Raw genomic sequence first — 19,637 nt, forward strand, 5'->3', positions numbered from 1 at the left:
CACTCTCCAATTTATCACCCAACCTGCCCTCAGCTGCAGAAAGAAGACTTCATATTTATAAGAAAAAAGGATCATACCTTAGCCTGCTCCAAGCAGTGAGCAAAACCATAATTTGCATCTCCTCCTGAGTACCTAAAACTTTGCTACTCACTAAGAAATGTTCTCAATGATACATATTAACTCCCCTTCCTTCAAAAGTTATATAAGAATAGGGAACAAATTAAAGGGGTTTTTTATTTTTTCTGTAACTTACACATGATTTCTTCCTATTGGCAGGCTACGGTTACAGTGATAAGAATTCTCTGAAATTTTGTTCCAAGTATTTAAGGAAATCTGCTCAAAAAATGGAAGCCAGCTATGGTTCACACTTCTAAAACTGTTCTGATAAAGCCTTCCAGGCGCCAGACTCCGCAGCCCACCAGGAGAGAAAATAATATCCTGGGGACATTTCTACAGACTTCAATCTCTGAGGAACAATAGGGCTTCATTCTACTTCCCTTTTAAGCGGCAAATATCTGTGCAAAAAAGAAAAAAATAGAAGGAATTTTTTTGAGCCAATTTGGTATAACATATAATTTTTGAAGTGGTATAAAGAAAGAACAGGAATTACTTCCGCTGATGGATAAAGGAGAATTCTTCCTTTAGGCGATACCTAATGGCGTGAAATGTAGCAGTATCTTTACAACCATCAGAGAGTTGGGCAGTTTATGATGCTATTAGTAACGGAGGTCAGAGACTTAGTTTTACAGACAAGAAAATCTTTTGATTCCAATTCATGCAAAAAAAAAAAAAAAGATTACTCTATTTTTGAAGCACATCGAAAGTTCCAGGGAATATATTTTATACTTAAATGCTTGTTATGATTCGGCCTCCCAAAGCATTCTCATATGAATTATCATATCACATTCACAAAAGCCCTGTGAATTTTGATCCCAATGAGCAGAAGACAAAATAGGCACAGACTCAAAGTCACAATAGAAAGCTAGTATCAAGCATGATCTGGATGCCAGAATTCGAAATTCTAAGCCAGTGTTCCCTCCAGATAGCCACAGTGCCGAGCACCCAAAACGAACCAAAAGCAAACAAATCTTAGTTCATGAATCATTTTGGACAACGAAAACATAACTGTACATATAGTGAGAGCACCGGAGTCACAAATAACTGCTGAACAATCATTGACAGGAAGACACTGGAACTCACTAAAAAAGATACCGCACATCCAAAGACAAAGGAGAAGCCGCAATGAGATGGTAGGAGGGGCACAATCACAATAAAATCAAATCCCATAACCTCTAGGTGTGTGACTCACAAACTGGAGAACAATTATACCACAGAAGTCCACCCACTGGAGGGAAGGTTCTGAGCCCCACGTCAGGCTTCCCAACCTGGGGGTCCAGCAATGGGAGGAGGAACTCCCAAAGAATCAGACTTTAAAGGCTAGTGGGATTTGACTGCAGGACTTCCACAGGACTGGGGGAAACAGAGACTCCACTCTTGGAGGGCAAACACAAAGTAGTGTGTGCATCAGGACCTAGGGAGAAGGAGCAGTGACCCCAGACGAGACTGAACTAGACCTACCTGCTAGTGTTGGAGGGTCTCCTGCAGAGGCAGGGGGCGGCTGTGGCTCACTTCGGGGACAAGGACACTGGCAGCAGAACTTCTGGGAAGTACTCCTTGGCGTTAGCCCTCGGGGAGACCACCAGTAGCCCCACCAAAGAGCCTGTAGGCTCCAGTGCTGGGTCGCCTCAGGCCAAACAACCAACAGGAAGGGAATGGAGCCCCACCCATCAGCAGACAAGCAGATTAAAGTTTTACTGAGCTCTGCCCATCAAAGCAACACCCAGCTCTACCCACCACCAGTCCCTCTCATCAGGAAGCTTACACAAGCCTCTTAGATAGCCTCATCCACCAGAAGGCAGACAGCAGAAGCAAGAAGAACTACAGTCCTGCAGCCTGTAGAACGAAAACCACATTCACAGAAAGATAGACAAAATGAAAAGGCAGAGGACTATGTACCAGATGAAGGAAAAGATAAAACCCCAGAAAAACGACTAAATGAAGTGTACGTAGGCAATCTTCCAGAAAAAGAATTCAGAATAATGATAGTGAAGATGATTCAGGACCTCAGAAAAAGAATGGAGGCAAAGATCGAGAAGAAGCAAATGTTTAACAAAGACCAAGAAGAATTAAAGAACAAACAAACAGAGAAACAATACAATAACTGAAATGAAAAATATACTAGAAGGAATCAATAGCAGAATAACTGAGGCAGAAGAATGAATAAGTGACCTGGAAGACAGAATGGTGGAATTCACTGCTGCAGAACAAAATAAAGAAAAAAGAGTGAAAAGAAATGAAGACAGCCTAAGAGACTTCTGGGACAACATTAAATGCACCAACATTCATATTATAGGGGTCCCAGAAGGAGAAGAGAGAGAGAAAGGACCCAAGAAAATATTTGAAGAGAGTATAGTCGAAAACTTCCCTAACATGGGAAAGGAAATAGCCACCCAAATCCAGGAAGCACAGACAGTCCCAGGCAAGATAAACCCAAAGAGAAATATGCCGAGACACACAGTAATCAAACTGACAAAAATTCAAGACAAAGAAAAATTATTAAAAGCAGCAAGGGAAAAACAACAAAACATACAAGGGAACTCCCATAAGGTTAACAGCTGATTTCTCAGCAGAAACTCTACAAGCCAGAAGGGAGTGGCATGATATATTTAAAGTGATGAAAGGGAAGAACCTACAACAAAGAGCACTCTACCCAGCAAGGATCTCATTCAGATTCCACAGAGAAATCAAAAGCTTTACAGACAAGCAAAAGCTAAGTGAATTCAGCACCACCAAACCAGCTCTACAACAAATGCTAAAGGAACTTCTCTAGGCAAGAAACACAAGAGAAGGAAAACACCTACAATAACAAACCCAAAACATTTAAGAAAATGGGACTAGGAACATACATATCGATAATTACCTTAAATGTAAATGGATTAAATGCTCCAACCAAAAGACAAAGACTGGCTGAATGAATACAAAAACAAGACCCGTATATATGCTGTCTATAAGAGACCCACTTCAGACCTAGGGACACATACAGACTGAAAGTGAGGGGATGGAAAAAGATATTCCAAGCAAATAGGAATCAAAAGAAAGCTGGAGAAGCAATTCTCATATCAGACAAAATAGACGTAAAAGAAAGACTATTACTAGCGACAAAGAAGGACACTACATAATGATCAAGGGATCAATCCAAGAAGAAGATATAACAATTGTAAATATTTATGCACCCAACATAGGAGCACCTCAATACATAAGGCAAATGCTAACAGCCGTAAAAGGGGAAATCGACAGTAATGCAACACTAGTAGGGGACTGTAACAGCGCACTTTCACCAATGGACAGATCAACCAAAATGAAAATAAATAAGGAAACACAAGCTTTAAATGATACATTAAACAAGATGGACTTAATTGATATTCATAGGACATTCCATCCAAAAACAGCAGAATACACTTTCTTCTGAAGTGCTCATGGAACATTCTATAGGATAGATCATATCTTGGGTCACAAATCAAGCCTTGGTAAATTTAAGAAAATTGAAATCGTATCAAGTATCTTTTCAATAAACAACACTATGAGACTAGATATCACTTACAGGAAAAAAACTATAAAAAATACAAACACGTGGAGGCTAAACAATACACGACTAAATAACCAAGAGATGACTGAAGAAATCAAAGAGGAAATCAAAAAATACCTAGAAACATATGACAATGAAAACACGATGACCCAAAACCTATGGGATGCAGCAAAAGCAGTTCTAAGAGGGAAGTTTATAGCAATACAATCCTACCTCAAGAAAAAAGAAACATCTCAAATAAACAACCTAACCTTACACGTAAAACAATTAGAGAAAGAACAAAAAAAATACCAAAGTTAGCAGAAGGAAAGAAATCATAAAGATCAGAGCAGAAATAAATGAAATCGAAACAAAGAAAACAACAGCAAAGATCAATAAAACTAAAAGCTGATTCTTTGAGAAGATAAACAAAATTGATAAACCTTTAGCCAGACTCATCAAGAAAAAGAGGGAGAAGACTCAAATCAATAAAATTAAAAATGAAGAAGGGGAAGTTACGACGGACACCGCAAAAATACAAAGCATCCTAAGAGACTACTACAAGCAACTCTATGCCAATAAAATGGACAAGCTGGAAGAAATGGACAAATTCTTAGAAAGGTATAATCTTCCAAGACTGAACCAGGAAGAAATAGAAAATATGAACAGACCAAACACAAGTAATGAAATTGAAACCATGATTAAAAATCTTCCAACAAACAAAAGCCCTGGACCAGATTGCTTCACAGGTGAATTCTATCAAACATTTAGAGAAGAGAAGCACCCATCCTTCTCAAACTCTTCCAAAAAGTTGCAGGGGAAGGACGCTCCCAAACTCATTCTACAATGCCACCATCACCCTGATACTAAAAACAGACAAAGATACTACAAAAAAAGAAAATTACAGACCAATATCACTGATGAATATAGATGCAAAAATCCTCAACAAAATACTAGCAAACAGAATCCAACAACACATTAAAAGGCTCATACACTATGATCAAGTGGGATTTATCCCAGGGATGCAAGGATTCTTCAATATATGCAAATCAATGTGATACACCATATTAACAAACTGAAGGATAAAAACCATATGATCATCTCAATAGATGCAGAAAAAGCTTTTGACAAAATTCAACACGCATTTATGAAAAAAACTCTCCAGAAAGTGGGCACAGAGTGATCCTACCTCAACATAATAAAGGCTGTATATGACAAACCCACAGCAAACATCATTCTCAATGGTGAAAAACTGAAAGCATTTCCTATAAGACCAGGAGCAAGACAAGGATGTCCACTCTCGCCACTATTATTCAACATAGTTTTGGAAGTCCTAGCCACGGCAATCAAAGAAAAAGAAATAAAAGGAATACAAATTGAAAAAGAAGAAGTAAAACTGTCACTGTTTGCAGATGACATGATACTATACATACAGAATCCTAAAGATACCACCAGAAAACTACTAGAGCTAATCAATGAATTTGGTAAAGTTGCAGGATACAAAATTAATGCACAGAAATCTCTTGCATTCCTATACACTAACAATGAAAGATCAGAAAGAGAAATAAAGGAAACAATGTCCTTCACCATTGCAACAAAAAGAATAAAATACCTAGGAATAAACCTACCTAGGGAGGTAAAAGACCTGTACTCAGAAAACTGTAAGACACTGATGAAAGAAATCAAAGATGACACAAACAGAGGGAGAGATATACCATGTTCCTGGATTGGAAGAATCAGTATTGTGAAAATGACTATACTACCAAAAGCAATCTAAAGATTCAGTGCAATCCCTATCAAATTACTAATGGCATTTTTTACAGAACTAAAACAAAAAATCTTAAAATTTGTATGGAGACACAAAAGACCCCGAATAAGCCAAAGCAATCTTGAGGGAAAAAAACGGAGCTGGAGGAATCAGACTCCCTGACTTCAGACCATACTACAAAGCTACAGTAATCAAGACAATATGGTACTGGCACAAAAACAGAAATATAGATCAATGGAACAGGACAGAAAGCCCAGAGATAAACCCATGCACCTACGGTCAACTAATCTATGACAAAGGAGGCAAGGATATACAATGGAGAAAAGACAGTTTGTTCAATCATTGGTGCTGGGAAAACTGGGCAGCTACATGTAAAAGAATGAAATTAGAATACTTCGTAACACCGTACACAAAAGTAAACTCAAAATGGATTAAAGACCTAAATGTAAGACCGGACAGTATAAAACTCTTAGAGGAAAACATAGGAAGAACACTCTTTGACATAAATCACAGCAAGATCTTTTTTGACCCACCTCCTAGAGTAATGGAAATAAAAACAAAAAATGGGACCTAATGAAATGTAAGAGCTTTTGCACAGCAAAGGAAAACTATAAACAAGATGAAAAGACAACCCTCAGAATGGGAGAAAATATTTGCCAATGAATCAACAGACAAAGGATTAATCTCCAAAATATATAAACAGCTCATGCAGCTCGATATAAAAATAACAAACAACCCAATACAAAAATGGGCAGAAGATCTAAATAGACATTTCTCAAAAGAAGATATACAGATTGCCAAGAGGCACATGAAAAGCTGCTCAACATCACTAGAGAAACGCAAATCAAAACTACAATGAGGTATCACCTCACACTGATTAGAATGGGCATCATCAGAAAATCTACAAACAACAAATGCTGGAGAGGGTGTGGAGAAAAGGGAACCCTCTTGCACTGTTGGTGGGAATGTAAATGGATACAGCCACTATGGAGAACAGTATGGAGGTTCCTTAAAAAACTAAAAATAGAACTACCATATGACCCAGCAATCCCACTACTGGCCATATATCCAGAGAAAACCATAATTCAAAAAGACACATGCACCCCAATGTTCACTGCAGCACTATTTACAATAGCCAGGTCATGGAAACAACCTAAATGCCCATCAACAGACGAATGGATAAAGAAGATGTGGTACATATATACAATGGAATATTACTCAGCCATAAAAAGGAACAAAATTGGGTCATTTGTAGAGACATGGATGGATCTAGAGACTGTCATACAGAGTGAAGTAAGTCAGAAAGGGAAAAACAAATATTGTATATTAACGCATATATGTGGAACTAGAAAAATGGTACAGATGACCCGGTTTGCAAGACAGAAATAGAGACACAGATGTAGAGAACTAACGTATGGACACCAATTGGGGGGAGAGTGGCAGGGGGGGTGATGAATTGGGAGACTGGGTTGACATGTATACACTAATATGTATAAAACAGATAACTAATAGGAACCTGCTGTAAAATAAATAAATAAATAAAAGAAAAAAAATTTTTAAAGTGTACATATAGCTCACCATGATTAGCAGAGTGTTTACCGTGGGACAACTATGTCCTAGGATTTTACAATCAGTGATAAAAAGGGACTGATTACCAATATGGGGTGGGGGTCGGGAGAAGCATGGTCCTCTATGACTTGTACATTGTATATATGATATATGTAGATATATATGTACCTGTATATATGATTACTAAATTACTAAAGTAATTGAGGTTCACTAATGTACTAGGTTCTCGCTATGTATTTTAAGTCCATATTCTCTTAGTTTGCCCACACAAAAACCTGAAGACACAGGAATTTTTATTTCCCCTCCATCAACTTTGACACTCAGTGGTAACTTATCTACTCGCTAAAAAATGCAAAAGTTGAGCTATGAACTCTGTCATGTTGAGCTACAACTATTAAGCTATTCCCTCCATGTGTTCCACTGGTGTCTTTCCTACTGGGACACACAGAAGCGGAGAGCAGTAGAAAGTTTCCTTAAAGAAGAATTCCTTCTAAGAAATGGGGATATACTGAACTACAAGCTTTAGAATTATGCTTTAAAAATAAAAATTCATAAAATGAGGGATAAACGGATAAAACATGGCAAAGGGTAATGTAATTACTATCAACAAGAACACAAATCAAGGACAAGGCAAATAGACCAATTAAGCAGTATGCAGAAGATACAAAAAGATAATTCACCAAAGAATTAGGAGTGCGTCATAAACTTATACAATATTTAACCTCAGCCATATTCAATGAGAAGCAAACTAAACCACAGGAAAACACGATATTTCCCCTCTTTAATTGAAAATTGTTGTTTTGGGTTTTTTTTTAAAATTATAATACCCAGTGTTATCAAAATCATGGGGAAATTGGCACACTCTTGCCTTGCCTGAAGAAATATAAATTACAGAATCTTTCTGGAGGACAATGTGACAACATATATCAATAGTCCTGAAAACATCCAGTTCTAGGGAAGTAACCTAGAGAAAATAACCAGATGAAAACTATTTAGCTTTAATTATAACATCATATATACCACCCCAAAATGAAAATGCCGTCAATCTCCAAAAACAGCAAGTTATTTAAGTAACTGATGTTATATAAAGGTATGGATGAATATTAATTATATGACAAACACCATTTTACATGTTAAAAGGGTAACAAAACAGAATATGAGAAGTCTTCTAAATTTATATATGTGTATTCGGGATAGCATTTCTACTAAAAATATACTCATTTCGGGGGCTTCAGATCGTACATGAACTTTAGCTTCTTTGAATCAATTCTCTATTTTCCAAATTGTTAATAAGTGTGCATTACTTTTAAAAACGGAAAACAACAATAAAGCATTACTTGAAAAAGAGAAAAATATTTCACTAATGTGCTGAGGAGTTCTCAAGAAGACAACAACTTACTAAAACTACACAATACATCTCTTAAATTTAAAAGCAGAGAAAATCTAGGTGTGGCACTGATTAGAATATGTGTAGGATGCACTCCACGAACAATGAACTCTGTTAACTTTGAGTCAGACATTCAGCTGATTAATGAAATTTATCCCAAAGCAAATATATAATATTCTTTTCAAAAATTTAAAAGCATGATTTTTTTCCTGTGTGGTGATGTATTATATATCAAGTTATGATATATTTGGTGGAGAGATAATATATAAAGAACAAAACACTTGAAACTCTGCCATAAATACTATGTTCTTGTGTTTGTGTGTCTACGTGAGTGGGTGTGTAGGATGGGTACCCTATTCAATATAGATTTTTGTCTGGATTTTCTTCTTCACCTTCAGTACCATGAATACTGCCCATATAATCAACTATTCTTTGAAAAGATAACTCATAGCTACATAATATTCTTTTGGATAAAGGTGCCATTGCATGTCTGTACATCTACTATGCATTCAACATTATATTCTTTTCCAACCCAACTCAAGCCAAACAGTTTGATCCACACATTACAAGCCCCAGTCTTCCTGCACTACCTTCCATGCCCTGGGTAAATGTGACATGATTCTTACTGTCTCTGAGACTATCTACACGATGCCCACTTCACCTGTCTGTCTTTCTGGGGAACTCCTTGCCTCCTCATCCAGTGAGCCTAAAAATACCACGCTCAGCACCAATGAGGAATGTGTTAGAAACAAGAGGCTGAATTTTGGCTCTTTTATATTCGGAAGACTTGGTTTGCTGCCAAAGAAGTTGCTCTTCCTGGAAACTAAATTATTCTGTGTTACTGAAGGTAATGACTGCTATGTTACTCTAATGTTTGAAAGTCCAAATAAAATATTTGAGAGAGAAGAATAAAATTCATTTTAAGAAATGAGCTTTTTGTTTTTTGGGTTTTTTTTAGGTTGAGTAGTCATGCTTGAAGTCAAATCAAACATCATGTCCCTGGAAATTCAGTTTTTTTCTTCTTTCTTAATGGTGTCCATTATTGTTCCTATTCAAAGTTAAAACATGAAACGACAGCCAAACTCTAATTATCTACACTGAGGCAGAAAGTGCTGTGAGTAATAGCTAGCATGGGTCATCATTTATATACAGTTTGGGAAGTCAGATTCTGACACTGTCCTTTTTATGTCCAATTCACACCACTTACAAGGCCACCCAATTACTGACAGTCAAAGTCTAGCATGGGGAGTAAGGGAAGAAATGAGTTATTTTTAAGTTGGCAATACATAAATCAGCTGAATTTCATGGACCATACTCTATACATCAGCCAGGGCATTGCACACTCCCCTGGTAATTCCTGTTATAGTGTCAAAATACCATAAGATATTTAAAGAGTTCAACCATCAAGCAAAATACCATTAAAGCTACTATATCCAGAATTCTACAACCAGAATTCTTTATAAACCATGTCAATAAAAGGAACACTTTTTCCCTACTGGTGATACTTCCTTCCAGGCGAAAGGAACTTAATTAATGTAACACTTCCGGCCTCTCCCCAGCCCTTGGTTTTCTCTGCCTCTGAAGAATAAAGGAAGCAGCTTGGCTAGCTTCTTCCTTCTTCCTCTGGAGATCTCCCTGCCTGCAGAGAGCAAGGCTTGGGCTCTAGAGCTCAGAACCAGCTCTGTCCCTGTGGGAAGGGAGGAGGGGAGGAAGGCCAGGGTCCTGGATGTCATTTGGCATCACATCAAGCTATACCTAATCAAAATGGATATATCCCCCATGGTGGCCACCCCTTTATCCCTTTTTTCTTCCCACATTCCAACTTTTTTCAGAATCAGGGAGGGTTGGAGAGAGGGTTGATATTTACTGGGTTCCTTAGAGACACCACCGGTCCACATTTCTGCACATTTTATAATTTGAGGTAAATGCATACCTTTCTGTGATTTATGTTGTTGCATATTTAAGGGAGAAAAGATGACAATAAGCATTATAAGATTATGAAGATGCTTCTAAACCAAATCATAAATTATTCAAAACATGTGTACAAAATGCATTTTTCTTAATACATATATATCGAACCAAATGTCTAATGAAAGTTGTTATAATGACATCTATTAAGCAAAAAATGTTATTAATGAAAAATCTCCAGTCCTCACCTATTCAGGATAAAGTAATAACTAATTTCAATGATAGAATTAACTGTTCCCCATCATCTAATGTTATAAACTAAACATCCCATCTAGTAACACACTCCGTATCATTCAAAACTTATAGAAACTTTGACACATAGTTATTTAACCAAACATAATTGGCTCACCCATGTACTTTGATCCAAAAAGCAGAACGGTCTTTTATGGTAACATGGATTTCACTCTGGTAACTTATAACTGGCAGTTCCCACGGCAATACATAAATTTGAATATAAATACCCACATTTATCATCAAAATGTTTTTCTGACTGAAGATAAATTAGCCTCCTGTTATACGGGTCACATTCTGTAACAAAGTCTAAGATTCATCCAAGCGTTATTATCATAAAAATTATGCTGAAGATCTCAGTTCTACCTCACAGGAGCTGGGCAGAATCAAACCCAGAGGAGTTCAGCACTTCACTGAAGCAACTAAGAGGGAAAGGACAAGTGGAAATGACCATTTATTTTCAAAAAGGTACCAATGGACTCACACTTTTTTTTTTCCCCAAAAACTTGATTGTAATTGGGGGTGGGGTGTGTCTTCTCCTTATGCAATAAATATAGCTGTTTAAGTTTCTTTTTTTCTTTGTCACAATGATTCTATGACGGGATTCATGCTCTGTGGTTCTAAACAAAGCGGATGTTTAACATCTGACCTCATGGAGAGGGATGTTTATTAAACTGTCTATAATATTCTTTGTACAATGTTCATCTTTGTAGAAAATTTGACTGTAATCAGGTGAATAGTATAACGCTAATAGAGAATATTAAAATTTTGCAATTTCTGACTGTTAGATTAGAATCTTTTTAAATAATGGTGCCAGGAGATATAATTTGCTTCTCTTTTAGCTTAACTATTATATATTTTCATATGTAAAGGACTGGCATGTTGAAGAGCAGAAAACATATTTTATATGTACATCTACATAACACAGTAATAATATCAATGGTAGTAGGGAGAGAATATATCTATTTAATAGCCTTTGTTAGAGAGGGTCGTGGCTTTTATAACGTATTTAATAATACATAAATGAAGCATAAGTACTCATCCTAATATGTAGATATCCACCTCTTGTACTTGTACAAATATTTATAATTACAAGCCACTTATGCACTTACTTTACCCTAAAACCCTTTGAGATCCTGTGTTATTATACTCATTTTTAAAAATAAGACATACAAATCTATTATACATTATTATTGACTATACTCCCCATGCTGTACATTTCATCCCCATGACTCGCTCATTTTGTTTGTTTATTTATTTATTGAATGTATACATTTATTTATCGTACCCATTTTACAGCTGAAAAAACCGAGCTAAAAATTGAGGATCACATAAATGGCCAAGGACACACAGCTTAGTAGAGACAGAGCAGGGATCCATCCAAAGCCAGTGCTCTCTCTCACCTCTCCACTTACTCGAAGCAGAATCCAAAATAGCATTACACTATGATATATATATTCTAATATTATATATAAATATGTTAAATAGTAAAAATATGACATATATATGTTATAGGGCGAAGCCCAACTTTTTCTCTAGAAATATATTTCTGACCTGAAATAACAAGTAATGGAATAAGTTTCAATATATGTAATTCATTTCACAGATAACTTTTCAGGAATCTCACCAAGGGACACAGGTGAATATTTGCCTAAGATGGAAAGCTTCTAGGAAGCACTGTTTCACTTAGTCATTATTTGCAGTATGTCAAAAACTAATTGATACAGAGTGTAACTTCCATAGCCTAATATAGCTAAGACATTTCCTACAAAGCAATTAACCATGATACAGAACTTCAAATTACACTCAGCTGCTACGTGATCAAAAGATAAACAAGTGGAGGTGTCATAACTACACATTTTTGTAATGAGTCTTAACATTTTTCATGGCCTAAAAGCACAGTATGGTAAAATATTTCTGTGAGATTCCTGGGCTGGAGATACTGTTTGTGAATATAACTGGATTCATTAAAGCCAACCAGGCAGTTTATTAATCAGTAGGCTGGACTGGCACAGAATGTGATAGAAATTATTTATCTATGACATGTTTAATATTTTACATTAATATAAAAACCTGTTGCTTTGGCATATTATCAGATAAACTAAAGCCAGCAACAAGTATCATGAACTATTCTCCCTCAAATTAACGTTTCATCCCTAGCCATGTGACACTTATCACAAAGCCATCAAAGTACCATAGTCCTGAGAACACCTTTGGAATATGAGTCATGAAAACCATCATGGAAGCCAACTGAAGAATTTGGCTTGAAGGTGTATTTCAGCCCAGCAAAGACCCACTGTACTACGCCTTCAATGGAAGTATTGGATTTAAGAACACCTGTTGGTCTTCTCTTGATTATTTGTTCACTCTCTGAATTATGTGTGTTCAAGTTTAGGTACTCTCAACTATGTGGCATCTTTTAAAGATAAAAATCTTTATAAAAAAATAAAAACTTTTAGGAATAGTAATCCTAGCATAACCAATTCCCCACTAAATAAATTAAAATAAAGTTCACACAGAGAAATAACCATTAATGGGCATTCATATCTTCTGGGGATAATCATCAGAAAAAGAAAGAAAAAAAAAAAAAAAAGAACACTTTTGGCAGTTCAAAATGGCAACAGTTCCTATTTTAGTTCAACTGACTTGTTACAACCAGAAATACTGGTCCATACAAACTATCCCTCACTTTATGGACAAATTACAATAAATTATTTAAATGTAACTTTAGTATTTTCTTACATAAAGACAACCTGATGAAATAACTCTGGAGAACTCTTCAACAATTCTACATAAATGCATACCATATAAAAGAGAACTTTGAAAAAGCACAATAGAAACTGTCAAGTTCCAAAACATTGTCAGGAAAAGTACTGCGTATTCACTTACATGTCAAAAGTAATGTTATATTTGATAATATTATAACTTCATTTTAATTTTAAAGGTCACTGTGAATGTGATATTATCCTTAGAAGTTATTTAACAAAATTATAGATCACATTTTCAACTAATATCATCTGAATTCCTTTTTTCTCTCTGATGAACTATTTCAGTGGAAGAAAGAAGTGGCTTGTATTCTAATTGTGAAAGATGTGAATTTGCCGGAATTACTGTAATTTGACAGTGCATGAGTATTATTGCGAACAACGAAAACGTTAGTGACATCTCTAATGATTAGGTTCTACAACGACACAAACATACAACAAATTAAATAACTCCTTTCCACAAGACTATGACAATTTTATTAGGGCAACGACCTCCTGTACTCACTACAATTGCCGTTCAATCAAGTACTATCATTTTCAACACGCAATATAACATAAAACTCACACATCCGATACATGTAGTTTTTCCCACGCCCATCAGCTGCTCTTCGTGTGCACACATAGGCACAGAGTAATCTCTACTAGTCCTCTAAGAATCATGTTTAAAACTGAAACACTAGATTCAAAAGGAAAATTGAAAAGAGAAATGAATGTGTACGTCACCTATTGCTTCTTTCTGCAAGAAATCGAATATTAAAACAATGCAACAAGCACAAGAGTGTGTTCAGAGTGCTCTTGGAAAGTTCTGTGAATACGAATAAGGTGAAACTAAAGCAACATTGGTAAAACTAATCACAAGCTTCTATTAACTCGAGCCATATAGACCTTGCTAGTCCTTCTGCGACGCTCAGCCTTGTTAGCTGTATAATTACAGGCTTCCCAAATTTCAACATCTAACTCCAGATGCAATCATCTTCATTCAAGCCCTGAGATCGTGTAACCCACCAATCAGTGAGGATGCCACCGAACGTTTTCCCCAAAACATTAAAAATGGATTCTGCATGTGGCAAAGAGATTTCACGGAGCTTAAAAGCATTGAGTCCATATTTGAGGATGCCCACCCCCACCTGTCACACTTCTCATAAAGCAAGCCCCCCAAATGAGGCACAGGTTCAGCCCTGTAATTCGGTATGAGTCATATCAAACACTCTTCCATGAGATTTTTAAAGTGGTACAGCTCTAAAGCCTTTTAATCCTGCAGGTGAACTACTAACAGCAAAGAGGTGAACTAAACTACCATCAGTAGCCATGGTAATTTAAAGCTGCTGATGGAAAGATGCACAATGAGATAACTCTTAGGTAGTTTCAGCACCTCCCTATTTTCACAGAAGTCGTTGCAGAAAATTCCAAGCATCTCAAATATCGGTCACCTAGTTCTTAAAAGTGAAAATATATACATATCAGACCTGACACTATGTTTGTAACACATCCCTTTTCGAAACTAACGTTATTTGCTTGGTAACATTAGGCATGCATGCTTAAAAACACCTTTCAGAGCCAAAGCGAATCAGATCCGTTCAAGAGAAGCACGCAAGGGGAAAAAAAACATCTTGGAACCACAACCTGCCCATCTTTTTTTCCACACCCTTCCCTACCCCAACATTCGCAGGGAAACACAACTTTAGGCATTTTTATAAGTGACTGTTCGTGGTGGGAACCACACACACAGACATCCACACACCCCAAAACCCCTCAGACTCTTTTCCTACCACACAGACCAGGGAGGCTGCACCACCTCTCTAGCGACTTAATTCGGAACGTAGTGGTTGGAACCAGCTGAGCAGCAATCGACGGAAACACACTACACGCCAGAATGAGAGGAAGGTCGGCGAAAAAGGAAAGCAGCTTTGCTTTCGGCCATTAATTACCGATCACCCAAATATCGCCTAGCCACCTCCCACCCACATGCACAGCGTTCCGAACCTGGGTTTCAGGCGGCGCTTGCCGGAGCCTCGCTCTCTATTGTCAGGACGCAGAAGCTCCCGAAACCTGTGAATCGAGCTGCAAATGCTTCCTCTGAAACAGCTAAATATAGACCACAGGGGCTCTGGGTTTGGCAAGCAGCGGGAGACTGAAGAAACAGCCATGGACACATACGACCAAGTATTTCCATTTTGTTCTAGCCAAACATCGTAATGACATTGAACATAAGGGCGAAAGACTGGAGGGAAGTCCTCCCCACCCCCACCCGTCTTCTCCCGTATATTAGGGACGTCATGGATGCAACGGGTATATTCGGGAGGGTGGCAGGGAGCAGTATTGTTGGTGTTGCCCTATATACGCCTCCTCCAGGAGAGATGGGCGGCGGGGAGCGGGAGCACTCGGAGGAGCCACTTGGTAACCGCTCCGAGAATGGCACTAACCCCGGCCCCCATTCCAGGCAGAGCCGCCTTCCGAGAGGGGACCCGGCGCGACCGCGGTCCTCCCCCGGCTGGCAGGACCGCGCAGCAGCCACCGCCGTCACCTGCCGGCCGGGAGCAGCCGAGGACCAACCCCCACCGGCGGCGAGGAGGAGGAGGAGGAGGAGGACGCCGAGCAGGATGCGCCTGGCCCCAGCAGCCCGGCGGAAGGCAACTCACCGAACGGCGCGGCGCCCGATTGCCTCCTCGCGAACATGCACCCGCCACCAGCGACAGCTTCTCAGTCCGGGGAAAGGCGTGCGCGCCGCCGCCCGGCTTCAGGGCAAGGTCCTGACCTTGCCCAACTGCAGCATCTTCCGCTTTTGTTGTCTGAGCGCGGCCGCGGGACAAGGGATGCCGGCCGGGAGCAGAGGCGAGCGCCGCGGGGGAGAGGCGGCTCCCGACGCCACTGCGCGGCGCCCGGCCCGGCGGCCCCTCCGAGCGCAGCGAGCGCAGCGCCCCCTGCCCGGCTCCGCGGGCTCCGCGGGCTCGGGGCTCCTGCGGACTCCCGCCGGCTCCTCCGGGCTCCTCCCGGCTCCTCGGGGCTCCTCCGGGCTCCGGGCGCCGCCGCCGCCGCCGCCGCCGGCCGGCCGGGCTGGGAGAGCCGCCGCCGCCGCCGCGCCCGCCGCTCCGCTCGGCCGGCTGCCGCCGCGGGCGCGAGCCTGAGGCCGCCGCGGCGCCCGGCGCCGAGCGCTCCCGTGCTGCGCCCCGCGCGCGGCCCGCGCCACCTGTGCCGCCGCCGCCGCCGCGGGCGAGGCTCCTCCCGCGGCGCGCGGCAGCCTCAGCCTCCACCTATACCTCAGCGGCCGGCTCGGGCGCCCGGCTAGTGAAGCAGCGTCCGCCCCGCCGCCCGAACCTGCCCTGGGTGCCGAGCATGCCCAGTGCCGCCGCGAGAGCGCCGCGCTTCGCCGCGCGCATTCCACTTCTCCTGGTTTTCGCGGCAGCAGCGGCAGCAGCAGGAGAGAGGGGAGGAGGCCGCGGGTTGGGAGAGGGCCGAGCATCCTTGCGAACGCACACTCCGGCCCTCAGATGGGTGGATGCTCGCGAACCCGGCGAAAGCTGGGAAGGACCCGAGGAAAGCCTGGAACCCGGGGTTAGAACGGTGCTCATAGGGCCAGAGCCTTCATTTACGTGCAAGATGCTGACAGTTTATGGTGGTCTGGCAGATGTCAGCGTGCAAACAAAGGGCAGGGATGGAGGGGGTTCTAAGATAGCATGTGTGTGCGTTGGGGCAGGCGGCAGGCTGAATGTGACTGCTGCTGGGTGGAGACGGAGGCTCTCAAATCCTGTGGTTCTAGAGCAAAGAAGGCAGGACATCCATCTCCGGTCTTCTCCACCGCGTCTGTCCAATCTTCTGTCACTTCCAGTGCTTCGATTAAACATGCTTTTCGCGGGTGGAGAGACTTTCTCCTTAAACGAAATCCCTCTGGTTTTGAACCTGGAAGTATGTAACTTCCTGCGAGAAAGACCTTTGTCTAGTCTGGATCTTGAATAGATCGTAATGCTAAGTTCACCTCCTCCTCCAGCGCCGCCTCTTCTTTCTTCCAACTTCCGCACCTCTGCCACCTTGTCTTCCTCCTCCCCTACCCCCTCTCCCAGGCTAAGATGAAAACCCTCACCCGTTTCTTCCCCCAGAGTCTTCCTTTACCCCCTGTATTGTTCTTGTCACTTTCAGATTGGTTTTCTGTGTCACCTCCCGGTTTGACAGCTCGTTGGCTCCATGGGGACTTCTCTTTGCCTCTCTTTGCTGTGAAATACAGCAAGTAGCATCACCGCAGTGAACAGTGAAAAGTCTTGTTAGAAAACAAGACCCTTGTGCCAAGGAAGTCCTCTGGGCCTTCGCCCGTGTCCCTCGGTTTTGGAAGTCATGACGAGGCTCGCCCCTGTTGCAATTACAAGACTTGGGCAGGCAGAGCGCAGCGTGCCCGGGGACCAGGGCAAACACCCTTCCTAACGATGCCACCGCGCACCATCCCTGACTCTGTGGATCCCAGGCTGTCTGAGGTTGTGATCTTCTCCACTCCTCCCCTCCCCAGAGCTGGTTTCCGAGACACAGATAAGCATGGCAGCATACAGGAAGTTGTCATCAGAGGGATTCCAGGGGCTTGTGATTCTCAGAAACAAAGTATTTCTCTTTTGTGTCAGAAGAGATTATCCAACAAAGTTAAATGACCTGAATATTTATCCCAGGCTATTCTCTAGCATACTTTGGAGGAAGTTAAAATTTGAAGTAAGAGCAAAGGAGAAGTGTTTAGACAGGTTAAACGGGTAGAAATATATGCAAGGGGCAAGATAAAGCAAGGACTTTTGACAACAGTAAAAATGTACGTTTTTAATCCTCCTACCTCAAGGCTGGATAGGCATATATAGGCTTGGTCTCACCTCCAAAAGTAGTTCTTCAGCCTGGCTCCAAGTTTTAAAGCTGGCTCTATGTTAAAGTACTTCTGACTTGGGGCTTCCCTGGTGGCGCAGTGGTTTAGAATCTGCCTGCAAAGGCCGGGGTGACGGGTTCGATCCCTGGTCGGGAGAGATCCCACGTGCCGCAGAGCAACTAAGCGCATGCACCACCACTACTGAGCCCACAAGCCACAAGTACTGAACCCGTGTGCCACAACTACTGAAGCCCGTGTGCCTGGAGCCCGTGCTCCGCAACAAGAGAAGCCACTGCAATGAGAAGCCTGCGCATCACAACGAAGAGTAGCCCCCGCTCACCGCAACTAGAGAAAGCCGTGCACAGCAACAAAGACCCCAAAATATAAATAAATAAATTTATTTTAAAAAATATACTTCTGACTCCTCTGAGGGAGGACACTGCTGGGCCATTTTTCAGCAGATGTTGAACTGTATTTTTTATTTTAGTTCTCAGAAAGGCAGTTCAGTTACTGTGGAGTATTTGGTACAAGACTAATCAGCAGTGCTGTATCCATTAGGCCACATTATACTTTAAAGGATGTTCTTTGTTTTCACCGTAGCTTTGGTCAGATTTTTAGAAAACAAAATTTTAACCTGTACTCCTCTTTGCATCTTTTAACTCAGGAAGTCTTTGTGGGGGGGGGGGGGGGAATGCAGACTTGGAGGGTAGGTCAGTTCCGCTTTGGATTAAATTTGCAGTAGGTGTATAGATACCATCCACAGCAAATACAGGTGTCTTTTATGCCCGTATAGATCTAAGTTAAGAAAATAATTTTCTAAAGTTTTTGAGAATTATTTTTGAGCTGAGCAATAGCAAACCCTATTCACTAATTGCATGCCTTGGAAATGACCCGTAGGCAGTCCCTATAGACTTCTTTAGAGCGCAGATGATTTCTGTTCTTCTAAAATAATTTGTAACTGAAGATATTAGTGAATGCACAATTTGATAATATTGAAAAATAAAATAAAATGATCCTGGGTAGTGTTAGATCTTGGAATGACTCACTGCTGCCATCTTTTGCCTCCTGCTTCTGATGGTTTCTGTGAAAAGGAATATTCTGAATTCCCTAGTTCACCATGAGACCAGAAAATTATTAACGTATTATTTTCGAATTATAGTACTCAATGCTAAAAGGGAAATTTTTACTGTTTCTTCTGTTTCTACATCAAAAGAGTTATGTGATACAGAAATCACATCTAAATACTGAGTGTTCTACCTCTGGATTTTTCAGATCACTTCAAAATTTGAAGCAAATATATTTTATATGGGAATTTTACTTATTTTTTTAGGAACAAGACCAAATAGCTTAAAATATTCTTATGCATTAATGTATCATATTTTATACTTCAAAATATGCCAATTTTAGGAGAGTGACACTCTCGTTTGATTCGAAGTGATTTAAATATAGCGATGTAACTTGCCATTGAGGTTCAAATAGAAGATAGTATTCCT

The 19,637-nt window shown here is 40.5% G+C and overlaps 1 protein-coding gene across 2 annotated transcripts in view; it reads right to left on the reverse strand.

Annotated features, from left to right (window-relative positions):
* Positions 1 to 16,261, reverse strand: part of CTNND2 (catenin delta 2) — a 930,783-nt gene extending 914,522 nt beyond the window's left edge. Inside the window, exon 1 of one of the 2 annotated variants that reach the window (XM_036848145.1) lies at positions 15,953 to 16,261. In XM_036848145.1, coding sequence (XP_036704040.1) covers positions 15,953 to 15,989 — 37 coding nt within the window. In that variant the 5' untranslated portion in view covers positions 15,990 to 16,261. The remainder of the gene's footprint in view (positions 1 to 15,952) is intronic. The other variant, XM_036848147.1, reaches the window with a different exon arrangement.
* Between the last annotated feature and the right edge of the window lie 3,376 nt (positions 16,262 to 19,637).

The sequence above is a fragment of the Balaenoptera musculus genome, chromosome 3 (genome assembly GCF_009873245.2).
Source record: "Balaenoptera musculus isolate JJ_BM4_2016_0621 chromosome 3, mBalMus1.pri.v3, whole genome shotgun sequence".
NCBI lineage: Eukaryota > Metazoa > Chordata > Mammalia > Artiodactyla > Balaenopteridae > Balaenoptera > Balaenoptera musculus.